Genomic DNA, 16838 nt, shown 5'->3' with positions numbered 1-16838 from the left:
GGGCTTTAAAAGGATGTGCGACAGATGCAGCCGTTCCCTTTTCCGTGCTCTCCATTTAAATAATTCACCATGCAGTGACAATCCCTGCACCCCGGACCACCTGCGTGGAACTCCAGAGCCCAGAAACTTCCGTCTCCTTCCATCTGTCTGCTTCTGCTCCATCACCACTGCCGCCGCAAAGGATGCTCCTTTAACACGGCTCTACTCAGCCGGAGAAGAATTGTCATTTCATCGCACAATCCTTTTCCCCCTTTCCAGCCATGTTTTGTTACACATGGGGCCTTGTCCTCGGCGAGCACTGCTTGAATTTTTGTTTTTGCCTCACAGATATAAGTTGCTGGGGAACATATTTCAGATACAGCAGTCGACTGAGTTGAGGTGCTCAGCTGCGGCTTCTTGTCCCGCTGGGGTCCCGGGGCACACGGCACCACATCTAGCTTCGGCGTCCAGGAATCAGAGCGTCCTCGGTCATCGAGCTGTGCAGGAGCACTCACGGCAGAGGCATCATCTGTGCTGACAGCTGTGGCATCAGGCTTGAAACTCTGGCATCTGCTGACACTCTATGCTCCCTCCTCCAGCCCTCCATGCGCATCCCCATTAGGAGACCCCGCACACCCCGCTGGGGCTCCTCACGAAGTGTTCTCACAGTAATGGTGGAAACAAAAAAAAATACCTGAAGAGGGAGGTGACAGCTGCTTTACACAGCAGGTGCAGTAGCTAACGCTGATATGCCGGTGGATAAATAAGACGTGGTGCTGCAGAGAACACCGTCACCCCGTGTGCTCCCCCGGGGGGTATCAAGATGTTTTGATTGAAATGTCCTATTGTCTGAATATCCCTTCATGTTGCAGCACAGGCCTGCTTCGTGTCCGTTGATTGGTTGTAACATGATCTGAATCTGGATCTGGAACCGACCGACCGTGCCTGGGCCAACCTCATCAAGCAGCCCAGGGCACTTTATACTTAACAGCGCCAATGCTCAATCACTCTGTTCAAATTCACTCAAACCTGTTGTAGGTGCAGGTCACCTAGTACGAGTGCACATATGTCACCCATCTCTGCTTTGTGTCTCCATTAGTCAGGTTTGTCCAGGAGTTTGGTGTTTCTTTTAACTTTTTTTCTTGGTGTTTCTGATTAACTGTAAAATTGGTAGAATATTTTATATTCCATTAATGTTTGTATATGTGTGTTTTTGCTGCTGATACAACCAAATTTCCCCTTGTGGGACAATTAAAGGATTATTCTATTCTATTCTATTCTATTCTAATGCAGATATCTCTAAAAGCCTTTTTGACTGTCTCAGTAAATCTGTCCAACCTTTGATCTTCACCGATGGTTAAACAGATCCCTTTCCTACATGACTTTGGGAATCTTTTTGCCACATTTTCTAGACTAGAATAGCGGCGAACCCTGTTTCCTGTCTCTTAATAAGATCCATCCATGAGAGGGAATGTACGTGGAGCTGAAAGTACCAATCAGAAGTGCTCTCAGTTGGTATTATCTCCATATTGGATTATTGGTTATAAGAAGCCGGTCAATATTCCAATTTTGTACGGGGAGCCAATTTTTAGAGTAATAGCGGTTGTCTCGTCTGGACCACATTCTCTCATCTGCTGTCCAGGCTTCGTGAGGCGATCCCTCCCATCAACTGAGCTTCTTCCCGTCCTTCAGAACTTCTGCCACACAAACACATACAGACTGATGATTCCTGGATGCCGGGTGACAGGCCCCACATATGCTCTGCTGTAAATTATTCACCCTCCTCAATTTTCACATCTTTAAGGGAAGTTTGAAAGCCATTAGCGTCACCATTGTCAGCCGCTCCAGCTGCATCGCATCACCAAAGCTTAGCGTCACAGAAGGCCTACCTTCTGATGAATTATAGCGAGCCTGGGGACAAACTTTTTCCAATGCGGAGCCAGAGGTCTGCGGCGGGAAGGAGCCTTCGGCCGTTCAACCGGTGTCCCTGGGAAGCAGTGTCTGTTTTTGAGCGATCCCTCGGCCCTGTGACAGTCTGCCCTTTCAGCTCCCATTTATTCAAACATAACTACAGACCCACCAGCAGCTGCAGCTCTCTCCTCAGTGTCACTCATTGGCTTTTACTGTGGAAAAGTTAAATGACAGCCTGCTCTGTTTTCAATTATTCAGTTACTGGGTTGCCTCTTTAAATTCTTTTAAACCTTTTACCCCCCCCCCCCCCCTCCCTCCATAATCACATTGCTAATATTGCATTTAAACATTTTTAAAATGAACTTTACAACTGACTAACGAAAGTCATAGATTCATATTCTGCGAGCAGCAGAGTGACTAATCATTAGAGCAACACTTTAATAGATTTGGCCAATTACTATATTCTTTTGGTCGTCTTCATGGAAATAAAAGTGTGTAAAAGAGAAGAGGATCTATGACTTATGCCTCTGTGTCAGAGCAGATTCTGCCTACTCAACAGTAACTTGGTAAATTAGCAGTCAGTGTCTCAGAGAGGGAGGAGAAAAAAAGGCCTCGCTCACTATGGTTGGGTTGCGGTGCGTTAAAGATGTCCGGCGTTGTCGACCGAGGGAGAAGTGGGTTCGTCAGTGTAACTCGCTTGGGAGCTTTCCCCCCTACACACTGCGGGTTCCACACCTCCAGCTTGATTAACAACCTGCCCACCATTATCACGGATTGATGGTGTCAGCTAAATTAGCCTCTCCCCTCACCCATTCAGCGCGAGCGCTTAGTTAACATGCAGGGACCTAGAACATCTTCGCCGAGCTACAGAGGCGTGCAGCGTTTCCAGTGATGTTTCCTGATGGAAGCAAACTGATTCTCATTCAAAATCTTCAGTTTTCAACTCTTAAAGTTACCATTCATTAATTTTCAGTCTAAAAAAGACCTTTTTCTTTGTGTAGGTTTAAAGGCTGGTAGTACATTACTAACAGTTTAAAGGAACCTTAAACAGGTCAAGTAAAGCCAGTTAATGATTTCTGAAAACTTCTCCCACATGCTTTTGCCTCGAATTGCAAAGTTAATCTGTCAGCGTAACATAATTGGTCAGTTCCAGTGAAAATATTGTAAAAACACCATGACTCAGAGTTATTGAGCAAGTGTGCATTATATGCTATGGCCCTCACAGTGACCAGATCTCATCCCATTTGGGTACATTTGTTTATATGCAACCTTGGCAGGCCTGGCTTCTTTTCATTTTTCTTTAATGTTGTCTTTTTTAATGCTGTCTGGTAGTGCAGCCGTGTTACAGTAACATTCATTGCAAATTTTGATGTCACCTAAAACAGTGGTCCTCAACCTTTTTTGCGCCACGGACCGACAATATTTTCACGGTCCGGCCTTTAAGGTGTCGCGGATAAATACAACAACAGATTTATTCATAACACACGGGAAAAGACCCAGGGAAGCCGAGCTAACGATAAAAACGATAAAATAATAACGATAAAAACCATGAAAACCATAAATTTCACACCCGACCCTCAACTCTGGCGGCCCGGTACCAAACAACTTGGCCCGGGGGTTGGGGACCGCTGACCTAAAACTAAAAAAACATTACATTTACTTATTATTTTGTTCATCCTGCTACGTTGTAATCCTTCACTGACTGTCACTATAAAAGTGTCAGTGTATCTGCAGCACACATAACAGAATAGAATAAATGAATAGAATATTTTACCCTCTGTAGCATTGCCTAAAATGCATCAGCTGCTTAAATATGAAAGACCTGCATCACATATCCAATAAAGATTTTATTTTATTTTTTTAATATAGCTTTATTAAGTAATAGATAATCTGGAAACACAAGTTGATCATCAACAAGTTGGATGAGGTGTCAGAGCGGATCCTGCTTAAAGGTCGCTGCATTGTATTTTAAATATTTAGCGCAGTAAATAAGGTGAGGTGCAAAAAAGTCAGTTTCGAATATTTAGACGGCATAGTAAAGGACACATGGTCTGGTCGCTCATCTGTTCAGAACCACAGGAGAATTGGTGGCCCAAGGCACTGCCTGAGGCAAAATCCACAGCAAAGAGAGCACTCTTGTTATTATTCCACTGCACCATTTTTAATGCAGGCCTCCCCTGTACACTGCCGTGCACTCACAGCTGGCCCCTCGCACACAATACCGCTCTGCGTACTTCTTTCTCTCGCCTCTTTTCTTTTTGTGTCGGAGGGAATATTTCAGGCGTTTCATTTGTTCCATATCCTGAATTCTCATTAAACCTGCGGTAATTGGATTGGGCATAATAGACATATGGAAATTGCGGTGCCGTTCATCATTAGGGTTTTAATTGCGCCCATTTTGGCTTTGCATTTTTCTCTCTAAATAAGTCTTCGGAGTTCAGGAGCCTTGTTACTGCCAGTCACGTTACTTCACCCACACACGATGATTATGTGATAATGACAGGATTTCCTCCCACTGAGTTCGACCATTTATTTAATTCTGATTGTTGTCTTTATTGAGCATTGTGCTAACATGACTGCAGGACTTATTAGCGTTTGTGAGAACAGGATTTGCGAGAGCAACAATAGAATTATAGAGCTCTTCTATTTTTAAAGTCTTGATGCAGAGCAAAGTATTATCAGGGAGAACAAAATTGTTTTCAATAACACTCAACACATATTGGTAGATTGATTAAACACACACACACACGTAACACGGTAGAAGAGAGACAGGTAAAAATAATAATGTTGCTTGGCAACAACTCGTTACTCGTTACTTAAAAAGCAATTAAAGCTTCCCAAACAGTGCTGGTACCTCTAAGACGGCGGTGTCAAACATGAGGCTCGGGGGCGAGATTTGATGATCCCGTTTGGCCCTCCGGATGGCTTCGCCATGTGATAAAATTACAGTGAAGTCATTAATTACACGTTTTTGTTAAAAACAAACCACGTTTCTGTTTACGGTGTGGTAATGCATGACCAGCATAACTACACATGAGTAAAAATGTGTGCAAATCTGAGCAGGATCTTTGATTCATATTAGATACAAAAGCTTCAGTTAAATTGTAACTACTCCAGCTTTACTGAATGTACAAAAACTGAGATACATTCTGTGTTTTTCTGAAGACATCTCAGGCTGTTTGTACAGGGATGGCTCATTAAATTTGAAAATTAAATAGAAAAAGCTTCTAGAATTATTTTTGGCATTTAGGCTTTATTAGAGAGGGAAGAGGAGAGAGAGGACAGGAAACCAGGGAAAGAGTGGGGTGACGTGCAGAAAAAGATCTGGAGAGCAGACTCAAAGTTGGGCTCCTGCAGTAGCCTTCAGCCAGCAGGTCGGCAGCTCAGAACAGACTTCTTTATACTTATTAAAAAAATGAGAAATTTAGAGGCGTGTGTGTTTTATATAGGCTGTGATGCTGTAGTGTTACTGCTTCCTCAAAGTGGGACCAACTGGACTAAAATGAGTTTGACATCATTGCTTTAGGATGTTAAAGGCCAGCTTATGTGAGGGGGGGTGGGGGTTGAATAGAGTGTCTCTGAAACATGTGTCCTAGTATATTTAAGGATACTTTGCAGTACTCCAAAGGGGACTGGAAAATAAAAAGTCATGTATAGTTAATGAATTGAATTACCTTATAATAAAAAATTACAATATTCAAAATTTCATTTTATTATTAAATCCTGATTTTATGGACACAGGTGATTTTTTTTTTTATTTGCACTGGTTGGGGGTCAAAAAAACATTTCAGAGAGGGTACAGTATTTTAGGAAAACTGCTGAGGTGACATTTAGCACCTGTAAGACAGGACTGAGGGCACGATGTTGCAAAAAGACAAGCTGCAGCGCGATGCTTGTCCTTCTTGGAGATTAAAAAGATATCAGCTGAGACCCGATGTTTACAGTTGAAGTATCTTTAATCACATAGTTTCCAAAAACAGAAAACATATGACGAAAATTCCAACACAGGGAACTTCCCTGGAAATGCAAACGTGTTTTTCTTCTCTGACAAACGTGGGAGAACTGGCAGGATAAAGTGAGACGAGGTTTTAATGGTGTTTCCTGTGGTTTCCTTTAATTTCCTCTGATGCTAATTAAACTCTTTCCTTTACAGGAAAATGGATGTTCTCATCAGCCTAAACAACGGCAAGTCCTTCATCTCGAGTGCCTACACCATCTCTGCTACCACATGTGTGAGTTTAATGCTGAGCTCTGATATTTCATATTTCAGATTAAACTTAAAGTCCCTTTAATAACATGAAGCTGCGTTTCCCGATTTTATAACTGAGGAAGTGACGCATAAAACATGGCCTGACTACATGGTTACAAGTTTTCCTGTTATGTTTCAGCAGAACTTCCTTTTTTTCAGTGTTTCTCATATGATGAAGCAATGTCATAGTTTTATAGACACTTTGCGGTTATATAGAACATCTGGGAGTCACGCAATTCCTGATGATGAAAAATTTGTGAAACATCTGCTCTTTTGTAAGAAGATACGCTTGCTCCGATTTAGCTGTTATCGACCGCGTGTTCCCCTTTGTTTCTATTTCGTATTCCTTCTAACAAACTTTTAATATTTGTCCTCCAGCTTTGACACATCCAGTTGTTTCCAGCTGTGTGACTGTTTTGTCTTTTCCTTCTCTCCTTCAGTCGGACGGTTTTGTGGTGGCGATAGTCTTCCTGGTGCTGTTCCTCCTCGTGGCCCTGGCCCTCATGTGGTGGTTGTGGCCTCTGTGTTGCAAAGTGGTGAGTGCTGCTACACCGCCTATAACCAGCACAGTCATGTTTGGTCAACCAAAACTGATAAATGAATTAAATCTGGCTTTGAGCGGAGATGAGAGCAGGTTCTCGACTGTGGGGGGAAAACCATGCTAAAGTGTTGCCTGCTCTTTGTTCTGCCTCGTTCTATAAATCTGATGAGGATAAACCCTATCACCCACTTTTTTTTCTCGTATTGCTCTGACAGCTGTAAACATCCTGTTGCGGCACATGCAGCACCGCCTTGCTGAAAAAGATGAGGTCACTTGAAAAAGCACAAACTGTCTTGTAAAGTCTGACTTAATTTGGGTGAAAGATGGAGTTTAATCACCAGTTAAAAAGCACAAAGAGGTGACGGGCAGGCTCGGTGTTATTCACCAGGCCTTGCCGAAGGGAAGTGGTGCCGAACATCTGTTCAAGCTTGTCACCTCCCGCTTACCGCGATAAGTCACACTGGTTTAGCAACACCGCAGAGGAACAACCTCAAACAGGAAGAATGTGAAGAGGCCACGTCCTGCAGACCAGCGGCCGATTGCTGCACATGCTATATTTTTGGACAAGTGGAGAAGTCGCTTTACGCAAACAGACTGTTAAAAACAATAACATAGACCAGCAGCAGAAAGATGTGAGTGACAGATTGCATGAAAGTTACCAGAATCTCTGTTTGTTTAGGACTAATATCGGGCCTACCTGGGGACTGAAGGGATTCACAATAATCACACAGACTTTTAGTGGTTTTATCGCATTAGAATCCATCATGTCCTGCTTCAGCTTAAAACACTTTTACACATCTATTCAATCATGTTCTAGATACACTATTATGAATATTTCTTATTCTTCCTCAGTACTGCTAATATTGTTTATTTAAACCTCCATTAGGCAGAAGTTGGATTAAATAAAACATCCCTCTACTGTCGCTCTCCCTTTGCTGTTTAAAATCTCGCCCACTAAAGACCAGAGGCCTGTGCGTGTACTTCACTAAAAAATAACAGTGAATATTTTTGCTGATTTATGTTTGTTCCTCACCCGACTAACACAAAAGTGAAGATGCTCGACTGGATCTGGTGACTGTGGAGGCCTTTGGAGGACAGTGAACTCACTGTTATATTCGAGAAGCGGGCTGGAGATGATTTGAGCTTCGCGGCGTGCTGTGAAGCAGCCGTGAGGAGATGAGCACACTGTCGTCACAAAGAGATGGAGATGCTCAGCAACAGTGCAACCTTTAAACTGAGCTCAGCTGACACTAAAAGGCCGCCACTCCAAACTGCCAATACAGGCGGGATCGATCGATGCAGGTTTGACATGTCGTGCGTTACGAGGCGGCTTCTTCTGAACCTTGGCTGGAACGAGGGGTTATTTGACTTTCTGTTGCCTTCCTATGACTCAACATCAACAAGTCGTTTTCTCACACAGATCTGCTACTCAAAGGATATTGTCTTATTTTTGGACCATTATCTGTGAACCCCAGAGACGGTTATGTGGGAAAATCCCAGCAGTGCCTGTCTGCCACCAACAACAGTCAACTTCAGTAGGTTGTCTTGACCATGTCTACCTGCCTTAATTCCTGGAGTTGCTGCCATGTGATTGGCTGATATAACACTTGTATTAACAGGCAGTTCAATAGGTATAATTACAAAGGTGGCTGAGTGTATAATGCACACATGTACCGCATATGAAACGGACAAAAAACTTTTTCCACGTACTTGACAGGACAGATTATTTTTAAGCTTCATCCTCCTCATAAAGTGAGTAAAGGATGTTGAAACAGCACAGAGACAAACGTCTGCTGTAAAATGATCAAAAATATTGTTTTGTTTCCTTCGTTTTGGTCCTAAAAGTGTGAAAAGTGGAAGCAGCCGGTTATGACTTGAATGTTTCTGCCTAGGGATAAGTTTTTTTAGTTTTTTTTAGTTTTGTGTTTCTTGGTCGTGCTTTGTATTCTCTCTCTGTGGAGGTTGGGAGGTTCTTCATTAATTCCACAAGTCACCACGTTTCCAGTCCCATGTGTCCGGTGTGTTTTAAAGTGGAACTTGAGGCTGCGTTTAATTAATTCATCTGAAATCTGCTCTTAAAGTGGGAGTTCTCTGTTATTGTTTCCTTTTCAATAACTTATGACTAGAAAATATTTTTGCTTTTTTGTCCAGAGTCGAAACGTTGGTTTAGTTGGTTAAAAAAAAAAGAGTACCGTTTTAAAAACCTCGCTCTGGCCTCACCCCCTTTGGAAATAAAGTCTCCCCCGCTTAACCGTTTACAAAAATCCACAACAGATTATCGTTTGAGGCTATGAGAGAGGGGCTACAGATGGTGCGCGCAGCCTCTTTTTTCTGTGCCTCTGCCTTTTTCTATTGAGATCTGATAAAGGCAAATTTACCCTCTACTCCGCCGACCCTCGTGGCGGACCTCTGTTCCCGCTCACCCACACTGGCCCTTAAATGATAGACGTCACCTGACTTTGTGGACCTGAAGGGATCCCATCCAGGATGAGATGGAAGCATATTTTGGAAAACCAACAAAGGCATTAAAATGTAAACCCCCTGCAGCATGTCTGGCGGTGGACGTGTTTGTCTTGGTGGAGAGAGCTGCTGTTGCCTTCCATCGAGGGACGCGGCAGAAGAGGAGGGCCATGTGTGGCTTGTTAATATTTAAACCCCCAGTCTGCCAGGTTTCAGCAGTCGGGATGAGGCCGCGCACACACGCTCGACACACACATACACATACACAGAGACACATGCCCAACCTCTTTCCCACAATCCCTCTCTCCCCGTCTCTCTCCCGCATGGACCGATGCCAGGAGAGAGGTCATACAAGCTGTGGAGTGGTAATTTCTTTGTTTATGATTTGTTTGGAAATTAAACTCGAATGGCATCGCCTTTAGTTCAAATCAAAGGATTCAGGATTGGAGATGCCGTTTTAAATTACATTGCCAGTTTATCCAAATTACAAACTATTCGCTGCTAAACTGGATGCACTTTTGGACACATTTGCGACTCATTTGGTCCTTAATATGTTATTAATCTCTAATTATTTCTTGTTATTTTCTGTACCCGTGCAGAACTTTTGTCGTCTTTGTTCTCTTTCAGTTGATTTTTTATTTTATTTGTTTTGTTCTTGTACAAACAGTTTCTCCGCATATGAAGACCTAAAGCAATTTTAAACTTTCAAATATGCTATCCGCCACTGATCCGTCGTTATAAGCCTCCCAAAACAGCTTGACACGACATGGTTTGAGCTTAAGGTTGGGAACGAACAGATTATAAAGTCCAGTTGGACGTTTACGGAGACGGCCATATGGGGACAATACCCCGAGTGCCTCTGATTGGTCCAATTCCCCCCGGTGTCGTGGCTGCGGCGGCGGGCCGCTGGGGCTTGTGTCAGATGGCGAAATATCCTGTGGTTTAGTTTTTAATTATGCCACCGCGCTGCTCCTCTTCACATCTGTCCATCAGGTAGCTGGGAAAGAGCAGCAGAGCGATTGTGTGATGCTTTATTTGTCTCACAACATGTGCAGGAAATCTGCTGCATAATTACTTAATAAAAGAGATAATCCTGTGAACGTAAGGTGTGGCTGAAATGATGTTAATCAGCGTATGGCGAGGCCACCAGTAGCCCTTTACTAGATTTGCTTACAGCCGGTTGTGTGTCACAAAGCAATTAATTAACCCTAATTGATTATTTTTCATTATTCTAATGACAACAGTAAGCAGAGAGTGTGATAGCGTCCCTGAGCTTAACAGTGAATGAAACAGCTGTTAGGATCTATGATATGCCGTAATTACATCGCTCCTTTTCCCCTCCGAAACCACTTTAGCAAATGCATAACCAGCTCTGACACTGTGGTATCTGTCTTTGATGACTAATGAACAAAGGTCAGCTTTCCACTTTGCTGCGCACCTCAGGTTGAGATATGTCCTTAGTGCAATTATAAGCACTGCATTTATAAGGCACCTACTGTGTGCGCAGTGCTAAAGTCCACCCCTGTGTGAGGAGCGGGGAGTGGGCGGGGAGGTGAACAGGAAGCATTTTCTCCTTTCCCTTTGTATCAGGATTTAGGTTTGAATAAATGTCCCAAAAATTCCAATAACACTTCCCGAGCTCAATTTGATGACTTCAGATGGATAACTTTGATCCAAAACCTGAAGATTTTTAACAAACAGTAACAGAAAAAAGGAAAATTTCACTGAATTTGTAAGAAGATACATCTCCCTGCCTTCACTATAAATGATTTACTCTATAGTTAAATAAATAAAAGTACTTTTTTTGTCACCAGCATGTTAATCGATTAATTGAGTAATAATGGAGACATTATTCAGAAGAGATTGTGACCTCACTGTACTTTAAGATATCACACAGTATCTCCACACAGCCATTCTGCGATACTCGCTATATCATCAGATTTCATGATTTAGTTCATTAAAACTTCACTGTGAGCTGCCTTCCATTTATATTACACCGTTTGATGAACTTCAAGTCGTGAAACAGAGACTTTGTTCATTTAAAAAAACTGGCTGGGGTCTCTCTTAAAAGCATCAATGTGTTGTAGTGAAAATATTTAGTGCCAGTTCATCCATAATTCTATCGCAAGTGGAAACAGTACAAAATAATGGGTTGTGTTGGTATTTTTACCTGCTGGATCAGCTAGACACTTGGATGAGTCATCCAATCGTGTTAATCTAAGGAGCTTGGAAAGAGAAGCGACTGGACTTCTTTGAGTTTATCGATTTTTCAGTATGTAAAACTTGACTTGCATGGTGACTTTCTCTTAGTTTCCTTGTGAAAAATACACAAAATAAAAGAAAACTTGTTAAAAACCATTAAAAAGCATTAAAGATGCAAAAAGAACATAAGTAAACTGCAAGTGGGCTCATTTCTGAAGACAAGCGGGCCTGTGTTTTCATGTGACGGCTGTGACCTACAGCAACTGACGACACCGAAGAATAAAGCGCCTCGGTCTTTCCAGCGCGAGCCCGCTCACAGATGGGTTTTTGGTGAGTGAGTGGCAGTAGCGTCTTCAGTAAAGAGTCGGACATCAGTATGTGAAGCGTCTGACTGACACCTGACAAATGTCACTGTCAGGCCTCTCTCTTTGCTTTGCCGTGCACATCTGAAAAACCTGGTCGAGGCATCTTGTCCTTGAGTGGAATCACATTGTGGACAACCTGCTCCTCAGGTGCCCTCTCATCCACTGTTGTCACAAACAATGCCGCTGGGCCGGTCACTCTGCTCTGGGAGAGTCGTGTCCTGGTTATATATGGGTGAGGGCACGTGTGTGTGTGTTTTCTCGTATTTGCTGTGTGTGTTTGCCGCCACTCATCTTCCCTTCAGACGGGGCTTGGAGCTGAGCCCAAGCCTCCTCCTCTGTATCTCATTGGAGCTAATTAACTCCTTAGGACTTTATGATTGGGGGGATTGCTTGGAAGCACTGAACCCCATCCAATTAATTAAGAGCTAAACGGGCAGCGGCGCTCGCCCCAAAGACTCCCCTGTCAACAAGTTGATTTTCAGCTTTTCTTTATTTTGCACGGGGGGCCCCTGATGTTGGTTTACAAGCAGAATCCTTGTAATCAGCAGTCAGTGACGCGATGGGGCAGCAGTTGCTGCTGCAAAACAGGCTGGCAGCGACGGCGTCTCCACCGTGAGATGAGCTCAGGGATGTTTCTGTTTGGCTCAGTCACCTGTCACGAATCACCTCTGTCAGCCTTGTCTGTGCTCGTCTTAATGAGGTTTGAGCGCGTGTGTTTGTGCGTGTCCCAATGCGTCTCCTGACGGGCTGTGCTGACGCTCTTTTGCTTCTTCTGTTTATCCAGGTCATCAAGGACCCGCCGCCACCGCCTCCACCATCTCGTCCTCCACCGCCCGTGAGTCACAATTGTTTTATTTTCAGGTTTGAAAATACGTGCGGTGCAAAAGAAGAAAATGGGAGTCAGAAGAGGTTCCAGAGCAAATGTGGAGCTCAGAATGGTGCAGCACTGAAATTTTAGGGAAACTTTGCACATTTTGAGAATCAGGATTATTGAGCGTCTCTCTGAGAATTTCACAGGGCTGTTATCGCTGCATTGAGCATCTAACTCGAGCCAATTCAGTGAGACTAAAACCATAACGTGTCCCTTTTACATTTCTGTTTGTGTACAGATCATATAAACAAGATCACATTTTAATTAGTGAGCTGGTAGATGGATTTTTGAACTTTGGACAGAGGCGTGCTAGCTGTTTGCCCCGTGATTTCAGTCTTTCTGCTAAACTAGAGTAATCCCAGCTCCAGCTCTGCACACAGACATGAGAATGATGGAGCTTGTTTCTTCTCATGATGAAATGAAGTCAGTTTGCATATTTCCCAACGTGTTGAGCAGTTCCTTCAAAAAAATAACTTTAGAAAAGTTGGTGCTTGTGATACACCTTTCGTCTTCACTGACTAACGATTATTATAAAAGACTGAATCAAACAGCGTCTTCTGCAATACGAGATTCATAAACAGAAAAAGATTTTAATGTTTAACTGATTATTTTAGTTAATTAAATTCCAGAGGGAAAACAGTCAATATCAAAGTATCTAGCTGAGGTCTAATATTTTAGATTTCACTGTGTAAAATCAAAATTTTCACACCATTCCTGAACTGAATCTCTGTATCCAGACACATAAGTGGATCCGGGTTATTTTGTGATACTTAATCCCCCCTAAGCTGGACCAAGCCTCAACATTTTAACTTCTCTATAACATTTAGAGCACGGGTGGGAACTCCAGGCCTCAAGGGCCGGTGTCCTGCAGGTTTTAGATATCACCCTGGGTCAACACGCCTCAATCACATGATTAGTTCATTACCAGGCCTCTGGAGAACTTCAGGACATGCTGAGGAGGTAATTTAACCATTTAAACCAGCTGTGTTGGATCAAGGATACATCTAAAACCTGCAGGACACCGGCCCTCGAGGCCTGGAGTTCCTCACCCCTGGTTTAGACAATCAGAGAGTTGCCGATGGAGTTACTCAACCTCCTTGGTGAAAATCATTTGCAGGTTTTTAAAAGCAAAGTAAAGTACCGTACCACTTGTAAAGCTTTACGCTAAATTTCCCAGCATCCTCAGGGAGCTACTACCTCTTGACTTTTTCCCCCCAGAGCAGGGGTCTCAAAGTCGCAGCCCACGTCACCCCACTTGACATGAAGAAATATAATTTGCCTCTTTGGAGTTTTTTTTTTTTTTTGTTAGGGAGGATGTGTTTGTTGTTGAGTGCAATGTTGAAATAAGTTCTTTAAAAAGCAAAAAATGACTTTGAAGGCAACATGAGCAGAGAGCACAAACACGTTGAGGGATTGGCTGTGTTAGCTCAGAGAGTCTAAAACTAATGTGCACACTGCACATTTATTTTGTTAAATATGAACAAATTTATAGCAGAAAACCCACCTGAGTTTAGTTTATTTCCAGAAACGTAGCGTAAAGTAGACATTTAAATATCTGGCTTATCATTGGCTGAGTTTTTGCCAAACACGTTAACATGATGCTACAGTTTTTATTTAGTTTTTTTCTGCATGCCACAGGATTACAGTGTAAATGCTTCTAAAAGCTTTACCCTGTGTGGTAGTTGATCCCATCCCACTGCAGCATTTTCAGTTTGCGGCAGATGGAACTGTAAACGTCAGCGGAGCGATACGAACGGTTTCCCCTCTGCGCTTAAACACGTGCCGAGCCAGGAGTAAGGGCCTACGTTTCCCTTCCTTCCTGACAAAGTGACATCTTCCCGATGAAAGGAAATGTTGTTCGGGTGTGTAGGGGTAAATATGGATGAAAGAAAATAGAACAATAGCAAACACATCATTGCACTACCTTCCCTTTGTCATTACAGTGACGCTGATTAATGTCATACATATAAATATGGAAAGAAAATTTGCACACACTCTTATTTGACACACAACTATGTGTTTCCTGGTTTTGTTTTCTATGTTTATTTCTTAGGAGCCTGAGCCGCTGCCCAAGAAGAAGTGGCCAACTGTGGATGCCTCATACTACGGAGGAAGAGGAGTCGGAGGGATCAGTCGGATGGAGGTCAGAAACTCAAAACTATCGGCCAACATGCTGCTTCCGAACCGTTTTTTTCTTAGTGAAAAGCTGAATAAAACAAGCAAAAATAGCTGAAATACTCCAAAGGTCAAAATGCAGACAGCAGGAAATTACACATATGTGTGGTCCCGTAAACTCGCATCATCATGTTCAGTCTTTTCTGCGAGGCGGGAACTTTGTTGAGTTACGCAGGATTCAGGAGGAGAAACCCACCGACCGAGCGACTGACTGGCTGACTGACCGGCCGGGCCGCTGTCCTCGTCAGCCCACTGATGCCTCCGACATGACAGGCCCTGCCATCTCGTCCTTGGCCGTCGAGGGCTGATTGGATCAAGTCGCAGCCGGGATGAAAGATTGAGTGCTGCTGTCAACTTGACATACCCACCTCTCCTCTCTGCTTCCCCCGTCTCAACTTCCAGACCTTGGCAGCTCGCTTTGTTATCCGCCTCCTCCAAAGGGAATTCAGGTTTAAAAGCGAGCTGCCCCTCCCCCTTCTTCCTGCTTAGCCCCGAGGAAATTGGTGGCATGGCAGGGATTTCCCAGCATCCTCGGGGAGCTCCTACCTCTTGACTTTTTCCCCCCAGAGTGTTGCTGAGATCCAATCCTGGCTGTTACCTTTCTCTGTTCTTCCACTAGCGGGTTGATTCCCATCGACAGGCGCGTCTCCACATCTGAAGCCCCCACTCCCTCCCCGCCTTCACCCCACTGATAGATAACGAGTTGCTTGTAAAGACCAACCCGTCCTCTCCTCCGCATCCACATTTAAGACGTCATGCTGAGAAAACCACCTCCGCCGCTTTGCCGCTGCCAGCATTTCAAACGATTATTGAGGTGACAATGTATCTTTTATTCATGGCAGCCTTTCTCTTTTCCTGATGATGCGGCAGGCCGGCGATGTATCCCAGAGATGATTCTGAAAAGCTGTTCTATATTGTCACGGCTTAACCTACAGCTTGAAAACTGTGTCGCTAATTAATCACCTCTCCCCATTCATGTGACGGTGGGTTTTTTTTCCTTTTTTTTATCTCCTCCTTGTAACAGATGTGATGAATTCAATTAAAAAGCAGGACAGCTTTACTTAACACACAGGCTTGCTTTCACACGCTGACACCCCACACCCCCCCAACACGCACACACACACACAATAACACATTATACCAAATGTAAACGTCCTTATTGATAAAAGAATCCAACATGTACAGATCTTTTACTGAAGCTGTAGTGCTGAAGCTAAAGTTGAACATAGATAGAGGTGTTTGGCCGGGCTTATCACGCTGACACACTGCTGTAGTGATCACAATGTAGCGACAGTCCTCACAGCATCTCTAATCTTATTTCCTGTAGTTTTTCTCAGACTGATGGACGAATCAGGTGTTTAACTGCTCTATTGCCCTCATTTAACGTTTCTATTTTCTTGTTTAAGGTGCGCTGGGGGGAGAAAGGCTCTACTGAGGAGGGGGCCCGGCTGGAGAAAGCAAAGAATGCCAAAGTGTCCATACCAGAGGATGTAGAGGAGCCAATGATCAAACGGCCCACTCCAAAGCCCGCTCCCAACCATCCACCCGAGGACAAATGGTACACTCCTATCAAGGTGAGAGTTACTGACTTACTTTAGGATTTTTCTTTTCCTACTTTGGTTACTTCTAATTGATACTGATAGGAAAAGTCTCAGCTTAAAGGCCCATTTACTAGTTCTCCAAGGTTCTCTAATCTTCATCCAGCAAATTACACTCATGTGAAAATCTCTAAATAAAACTGGCTTGTGGTTAAAAGTTGACGCTGTCTTTGGGTAGTTGAAAGGAAACGCTTCAAATTAGATTCCCTGTGAACTGTAAAGTCTTTTTTTTTTACCATGAAGTGAAACTCTTGAAATAGAGAATGGTTGAATATTCATTTAAGAGGCCACGACTGGCCGGCCACATCTACCGTGGAAAACGGCACCCATGGATGTCTAATGCTTTGTGCGTTACCTTAAAGATCAGTCTGTAGAAACACTGGTTTTGAAAATCTACACAAGATAACTTTACCAAATATGATCTGAACAAAGCTCTGATTCTCACACATTTTTTAATGCATATTTTTTCTTAATGTTTCTGTAAATA

General features: G+C 43.4%; 1 protein-coding gene across 1 annotated transcript in view; it reads left to right on the top strand.

The window, feature by feature from the left end:
* The window catches only part of antxr2a (ANTXR cell adhesion molecule 2a), an 82771-nt gene that overhangs the window by 25751 nt on the left and 40182 nt on the right, over positions 1-16838 (top strand). Inside the window, exons 11-15 of the mRNA XM_063490268.1 lie at positions 6044-6122; positions 6580-6675; positions 12492-12542; positions 14632-14721; positions 16160-16327. Of these exons, the coding sequence (XP_063346338.1) occupies positions 6044-6122; positions 6580-6675; positions 12492-12542; positions 14632-14721; positions 16160-16327 (484 nt within the window). The remainder of the gene's footprint in view (positions 1-6043; positions 6123-6579; positions 6676-12491; positions 12543-14631; positions 14722-16159; positions 16328-16838) is intronic.

The sequence above is a fragment of the Pelmatolapia mariae genome, linkage group LG12 (genome assembly GCF_036321145.2).
Source record: "Pelmatolapia mariae isolate MD_Pm_ZW linkage group LG12, Pm_UMD_F_2, whole genome shotgun sequence".
Taxonomy (NCBI): domain Eukaryota; kingdom Metazoa; phylum Chordata; class Actinopteri; order Cichliformes; family Cichlidae; genus Pelmatolapia; species Pelmatolapia mariae.
This window is presented reverse-complemented; position numbering and strand designations above follow the sequence as displayed.